General features: G+C 42.0%; 1 protein-coding gene across 1 annotated transcript in view; it reads left to right on the top strand.

Moving 5' to 3' along the window:
- The window catches only part of LOC104271271 (anthrax toxin receptor 2-like), a 28,063-nt gene that overhangs the window by 4,758 nt on the left and 15,816 nt on the right, over positions 1-7,489 (top strand). The window contains exons 2-5 of the mRNA XM_009865891.1: positions 1,590-1,671; positions 2,659-2,766; positions 2,863-2,931; positions 3,661-3,741. Coding sequence (XP_009864193.1) covers positions 1,590-1,671; positions 2,659-2,766; positions 2,863-2,931; positions 3,661-3,741 — 340 coding nt within the window. The remainder of the gene's footprint in view (positions 1-1,589; positions 1,672-2,658; positions 2,767-2,862; positions 2,932-3,660; positions 3,742-7,489) is intronic.

Below are 7,489 nucleotides of genomic sequence, written 5' to 3'. Positions count from 1 at the left end.
GGGAAAGAGATGGTGACTGATTCAATGCAACTAAAAAAGCTGATGCTGCCAAAGCTTTTCCTGGAACCCCTTGCAGGCAAGGGCCTGGAAACACCAGAGATATTTGTGTGACCAGGTCACAAGACATTTTAGAAAAATAAAACCAAACTGATTGTACAAAAGCTATTTTTGCAAAATGAAATCTGTTTCAGAAAACTGGGGCTTCAGTTGATGCTTGTTTCTTGGCAGCAGAACACGAATGCCTGTGATGTGCCGCCACTCATTTCTGGCAAGCACTAAGTATGTGGTTTATAATCTGCCTTCATACATAATCAGTTTCAAGTTGTTTCCGTAGATGCCAAATGTAAAATATTTGGATCAAACAGATTGTATTATCTTATGTAACTTGCTCTCTTCCATATATTCAATGCTGCATTTTTCTTGAGCCTACTCGCTTGTACTGGTGAGTCCTTTGATTGGGAGCTTATTACTGCTATGGATTGTACTTTGGAACAGATTTCTAAACATAGAGAAAGACCATCAGTGAAACCAGTGACTAGTGGGTGGCATTCAGGCAGAGCAGCACACCCGTTCTTTCATATTTTGTTTGCCTTAAGGAAAGCTTCCACGCATCCTGCAATGTATTTCCCCTCCATCTCCTCACTCCTTGTTTCCTCCGTCACCTCTCTTTGTTAGAACATTCTATATATTATGGCCCAAATTTTATCCCTAGCTAGGTTTTACTTGTCCTTTCTTAGCACAACTTTCCATGAGTTTTCTACACCTTTACTTGGATGAGAATTAAGAGCTTGCAAATTCGATTCTTTTAGTAAAGTATCTCCACCTTTTTTTCTCCACTCCTACTGATTTCACGGGAGATAATTCCTTTCGTGCTACCTACTGGCTTTCTCCATTCTTATCATCACCGCTGAGAGAGCATATCGCAGTCAAAGAGGGCTTTATTTAAAGGCCCGTGAGAAATCATGACACAACCCTATCCTCCTCTTAAATATAAATGAACTGTGACCCATATAAGTTAGACCCAGAAAGGTAGTGACAGCCAAAAGTTTTAAAAACCACTATCCTTAATCCTAGTCCTTTTTGTTGAATACAAGAGGTGTCTCGCAAATGCTGCATTCGCCTATTGATACTTATTTTTTAAGGGAGAAGACTTGAATTATTGCAATTCCATCCTACCCAATTAAATACCTGCATATTGACCTGCAAGATTTCTCTAGAAAGAAAACAGCTGGTTTAGGGGATTTCTGTTCTAATTGTAGTGGGACTGGAAGTGAAGTTGGTTTAACAGAGCAAAGTAGAGGCTCTGCCACTTCTTCGCAATATTTGCTCAAGCTGAAACATTTTACTTGATTCTAGCTCTGTGACACACTGAGGTATAGTGCGTTGTCTAGGCCTAAAATATGTTACCCCAGGGCCGCTTTCCCTATGAGTACCCAGTCTACTTCCACATAGTATCTTGGCTAAATGCTCTGTTTTCTAGACTTCAATTTCATATGTCCTTCTTGACCAACATCAATATTTTCATCCATAACCTAAGTGTTTTAGCTGCTCCACATCATGATAACAGTCTTGTACCTTTTTGTTTTCAGAGAGAAAATCAAAAAAGGCCTTAAGGATTTAGAGGAGGTAATACCAGCAGGTGACACATATATACATGAAGGATTAAAACAGGTAGGCTTTTTTTTACTCATCTTCTTGCAATCCACTGTTCTCGCCCTCTAGATAACAGCAGTAACAATGGGTAACGTAAATGGATTGACCGTATGCCTCTCAGTCTCTTACACTCAAACCTTTTTGGTTTTCTAAGTGGCCCCAAGATTGCCTGGATACTATGCAAATCCCACGTGGAAGATTAGCCATCATAGAAAATTGCCATATGGAATTTCTTTGACTTGATCATTCACAGCAGAGAGTGGTTCTTTGTCGTGAATTGAACAGCTAACGCAGCATACCAATTACGTGGTTAATAGTCACGGGCAGCTTTGTAGGCCTACGGGTCTAACAGCTCCTTCTAGAGCATGTGCTTCTGGAGAGTTTACTGCACCAATCAGCATTTTCAAGACAAGTGTTCTTAATTTTGAGCTGTCTTAATAATGGAATTCCCAACTGCCTAGATTTTCTTGAGATGCACAGTTAAAGGATACTTTGTGATTTTGCTGAGAGACCCAGGCCCTAAAGGTGAGAGATAAGGTGAGGGTTGCAGATAGAAACATGCTGTGGAGCTGAGTTTCTTATTTTGAACTGTGGCCTGAAAGCTAGGCAGACGCAAGTTTGTTGCCGTTGAAGAAAGTAGCGTAGTTTTAGACTGTTCTTTTTGTATCTTGGAACCTGACTGGCGTTTGAAATCTGGGAGGTAGCAGAGTAAAGCTGATGGTGGATCTAAAGAGAACAGAGCTTCATGACTCAGTATCTGTCCTGAAAGAAGCATTTCCAAGAGCTGATCAGTAAGTGACCCCCGTACTTCAGAGATGGGCTCACTGGAAGATAGGTATGAATGAGTTCCTTGTAAGTAGCAAGTCAAAGGGAGACAGAGGTACTGTCGTGAGAGATGAGTTTGAAGCCTGAGTGTTGTTTCAGATGCTGTATTCACATAGAAACTGCATCATGGTTAACAGTTCAGGTGTAGTTCTAGGCTGGATAAATATTTTTTATTTCCAGGCCAATGTGCAAATTGCGAAGCAAGGAGCCACGAGGTTTTCTAGCATCATCATTGCATTGACAGATGGCAAGCTAGATGGTCGGGTTCCCTTGTATGCAGAGAGTGAGGTGAGTACTAGGTCACAATGCATGTTCTAGTCTGAAGAGTTTGGGTGTTGCCTGTTGAATGATAAATGCTTATTCCTCTGTTCTGTTCTGGGACAGGCAAAGAAATCCAGAGAGCTGGGAGCTAGAGTGTACTGTGTTGGCGTCCTTGATTTTGTACAAGAACAGGTAAGAATGTTACTCTGTCAGATTACTAGGCAGCACCTTGTCACAGGGTTTGATAATACAGAAACTAATTTTACTTACATTAGGTAGTATAATGCCTTCTCTTAGGAAGGAGACACTCAGATGTGTACGCAGACACGAGTACAATGTGTGGGTGTCGTTTCCGTTGCCAGGAAGACCTGCAAACTGGTAGCCACCAACAGGAAAGAATGCGAGCAAAACCCCTGTCCTTGAGATGGCAACCACGTTAGGCCACGTACTGCGTGAACAGGGTACCTGCAGACAGGCTTCAGGCAGCGCGTATAACCTTGGTGGGATAAGGAAAAGAAAGAAAGATCCATGTCTGGGGTGGAGTGAAAGCTGTTCCAGAGTTGCTGAGTCCTAATGCAGACTGCAGCTACTGCTAAAGATTCGTTACTACGGAAGACACAGAGAAAGGCTTTTTAATGGAAGGCAGGACAAACAGGGAAAGTAATTATGGCAAGAGTTAGGAAATTACTGCCAAAACATAGGCCCTAAAACGTGTCCTGAGCGTGGTGGTTTCACACTATGGGTAGCCACTGTACTGCTTTGCTAGCTGCGATAGGGGAGGGAACTCAGAATTTTCCTTCTCTTGGCAAAGTTGATGGGAGTTGGTTTTAGACATCCAGTTACAATCTAAGGGTGAAAAGCAGCATGACAAGTTAAGTTTGCCAAATGATTTACCTGTTTGCCCTTGTTTTCTCTTTGAAGCTTGAAAAAATTGCTGACACAAAAGAGCAAGTCTTCCCTGTCACTGGAGGATTCCAAGCACTTAAGGGGATAATCAATTCTGTGAGTATGAGCCAATAGGCTTAATATTTCCTCGAGATTGCAGGATACTCTCCAGTTCCACTTACTTTTCCTGGCAGAATTGGTTCCTAGATTGATAACTGCCGTACATTAAGTTCTCTGCTCCCTATCTCAGAGATGCAGTTTTGTAGACTAACGCTGGCTGCCACTCCTGCCCTTATTTGTGCTCAGTACAAGCACAGTGACTTGGAGAGGGAGGCATTGAGAAATAGCTGCTATAGATTGAGTCTGGAAAAAAGCGAGACTGTTCCTCCAAGAGAGGTGAGGACAAGTGGTTAAAATCGTTAGGCAGAAGTGCAATTTCGCAAATGCCCAAATCTTGATATGCAGAGAAGCATTCTAAATACATACTTTTGCCTTGACTTCAACAACTTGATTTCCTAGTAAGTGCTGACACTTGCAGTTCCTTTTTTTCGGTATGCCATGAGAGACTCCCGTCAGTGAGACGAGGCCTTAAAACTGGCTAGTCTGATTTGCAAGAAGGGATCGAAGCACAAGGAACATTTTGGTTGTAATCAATGGCTTCACTGTTTTAGCCATGTGTCAGGAAGACAACTTGGTTTTGGGGACCCAATTTATTTACCTCATCTTAAACTAAAGGCAGAGTTAGAAGTTTAATGCAAAGTTAAGAGTGCTGCTGCATGCAGACAGCACAAGGGAAGAAACCCTTACTGTCACAAGGCAAGTCAAAACCAATAACGAAATCCTTTTTTCTGAGAGAGATCCTGCTATAATTCATTTCCCTTTCCTTTTTTTATTTTTTTTTTAACTAAAGGATGCTACTTACATACAGGATGTTATGCAATCATAAATTTCTCATTTCCTTTTAATAGTGGGGTTTTTTTTCTGGGAGTTAATGTGAAACAAGTTACTTTACTTCTTGTTGCTTAAAATGTAATTTCAGAACCTTCCTTGCACATGCTAAAGAGACACAACCAACCTTTTCATGCAGTAGCATTTATTTTGCTAAAAAGATAGTGCTCCCCATGTGGCACTGCTTTTTAAAATCTCATTCTATACCGTGTTAAATACTTAAAAGAATCAGTTATGCTGCTTGTGGGAAATGACCCAACACTGAAGGGACCAGTGATAGACTTATAAATAAGAGCAGTATCCTTGGAAACTTAATGTAATCAGCCGGGGTTAAACTGCATTTCAAAAGGCGGATGTCAAGATAGAGCTAGAGAAACGACTAACGACATTTTCTGTTTGGAGTTTCCTCTCCAAGGGTCATTTACCTGCAGATTGGGCCCTTACAAGGAGTCAGGTCTCTCTCCTGGTCTTGCTCTTTGGGGAAGCAGCAGGAGTACCATGGCCTGAGATTTCTGAAGATCTCAGCTCGATGAATCTGTAATTCAAACATGCGTAAGATTGGCATAAACTGTGGGTTGTCCCCTTGTCCCCCAGTCTCAGCCAAGGTGGATTTTTGGGCAGTCTCTGGCTAGCAGCAGTGCCGTCTGCCTCCGAGAGCTCCCAGTAGCCTTCAAGCCCCTTCATTTTTTGTGGACAGAGCGAGGGAAGCTTTTTTGAGAAGATCTGGCAGCCTGTGTTTGCACAAGCCTCAATCCAGCTTCTTCTGGCACGTGAAAACCCTGAGTGTAGAACTTGCAGATTGGTGCCTATCAGAGCTGTAGAGCAAGCAGAGACACACGTAACGCCAGCACCTTGTTTAAGTGAACAGCTTAGTGCTGACAGGGTCTGTGCAGAAAAAGTCCATTTCAATACACTGTTCTACAGCTGAAGTGCACTGTGTGCTTCTCTAAACTGTGACTGAACTACTGAGTTGTTCAGGGTTTGATTTAACAGACTGCAGCTGGAATAGACGTTGCAACACTTGGCTTACTGCATAATTCTGTCCATAAAAAGACTATTATGTTGTTGCTGATAAAGGAGCACGAGAAGGCCCTTCTGACGGGAGTCATATCAACTGACATCAGTCTTATCTGCATCTGTCGGGATAAAGGAGCAAAGAAAAAACATGAGCGCTAGTGACCGGACGGCTCCTGGGAGCTTTTAGCGGCTTGTATATTTTTTACAGCTTTCTAAAAAGCATTGAATCTAACCAGAGCTTCATTCAGCTGTAAAAGCGTTTGAAACTCTCCTCTTCTCTAGTAAGCACATGAAATGTGTTTGTTGGAGCAGTGGGAGGATGGTGCCCTGCCAGAGGCCCTGCTCTGCCACAGAGTGAGCATGGAAGTATCCAGAGATAGAGTTTTTGGGCTTGTTCGGTTTTGATTTTTTTTTTTTAAATGCATGTGTGGTGGCTGTATTAATGTGATTTTTTGTTATTCTGTAGTTATAACTCAATTGTCTTTGAAGGGGTTTTGACTGATTGTGACGATTCATTCTTTTTGCATTATAAAACTGATAAGTAGACCTAATTGAACATGAAGTAGTAATGGTTTTCCTGTTTGTTCACCATTATAAATGCATTGCAGTTTGCAAGCTAGCTAGAGAATAAAGGCTTAAAGAGACAGTCTGTCATAAAAGGGAAAGCCAATTTCAAAACAAACAAAATAGCCATGCCACAAACACGCGGACATATTGCTTAAAGCGTGGTGTCCAAGGTGCAGTTGTGAAACCCTCCGTGAACGCTATCGAACACTTCTTGTTTAGAAAAAATATGCTGTTTACAGAAGTGGCAGCAAGCCAGCAATTCAAACCCTCAACTAGAACTACAAGATAAAACTGTTTAGTAGGAATGATCGAAGGAGCTGCTCAAAGCCTCTACTACATTTGTTCCTGCTGGAGTCAGCTGTGAAAGTTTTTGGCTGCTCTCATGTTATACTTGCAGGAAATTCCAGAAGAGCTGAGCAGTTAATCTTCATTTGTTGATGGGGAAGAAGAAAAAAGAGGAAAAAAAAGTTATGAGCTTTATCGTAGACTATCTAATAGTACCTCCTTCTACGGTTGTTTGAACTGCATTTACTTTTTTTGGAAAAATGCACAAAATGTATTTAATCGTGGCCGGGGTTGAATGTTCAAGACAGTTCAGATTAACAGTTAGAGAAGAGTTAGCTTCAGATGTCAGAAAGCTAGCATTGTGTTTTGACCACCTTCTTAGTCCAGATAAAATACTAGCGAAGTGTGTGAGGATTTAAGCACCACTGTGCTAGGTTGAGTTTAGGCTGAATTACACCAAATAACGACTCAAAACTCTGTGCAGAATTCGGTGAGGAGGCACCTCTTCTGTGAAGTTTCCAGCTCTTCTAGCACGGCTGATGTCTAGCTTCACAAAGTAGTGACTAAAGAGCATTGTCAGGGTACATAAATGTCACCGAAAGTCTAGAGCTCACAAGAAGAATGCTGCAGGCAAGTTAATATGCTATCAGGAACAGTTTACTGATGCAGTTTGGCTGATAATTACATGGAGTACGGTCTCATGAGCAAGCCACAGCAGTGTGAACTGTGCGGGTTTGGGAGCGCACATTTTATATCACCCTGTGACAGCCGAGTCCTATATAAGAAAATTAAACCCCTTGATCTTTCCCAGCTTTCTTTTATGTTGGTTTTTTTCCCCCACCTCATCCATTTGATGAAGAGTCATTTGGGAATTCATCCTTTACACTGTTAGATCCGAGTTCATCTGTCATAAGCAAAATAGCAACTTCCCACCTGGCTTAGAGGGAGCGTTGCTGAGGCTGCACGTCTTTTGGTGTGAGGGTGCTGAGCGGTAAGCAAGGAGTCTGCAGGCAAGGTGGCTCAAGGGTGCTTGGCTTGCACCTAAGCA

The sequence above is a fragment of the Apaloderma vittatum genome, unplaced genomic scaffold (genome assembly GCF_000703405.1).
Source record: "Apaloderma vittatum isolate BGI_N311 unplaced genomic scaffold, ASM70340v1 scaffold21223, whole genome shotgun sequence".
NCBI lineage: Eukaryota > Metazoa > Chordata > Aves > Trogoniformes > Trogonidae > Apaloderma > Apaloderma vittatum.
The sequence above is the reverse complement of the archived record's forward strand: the minus strand, read 5'-3'. Positions and strand labels throughout refer to the sequence as shown.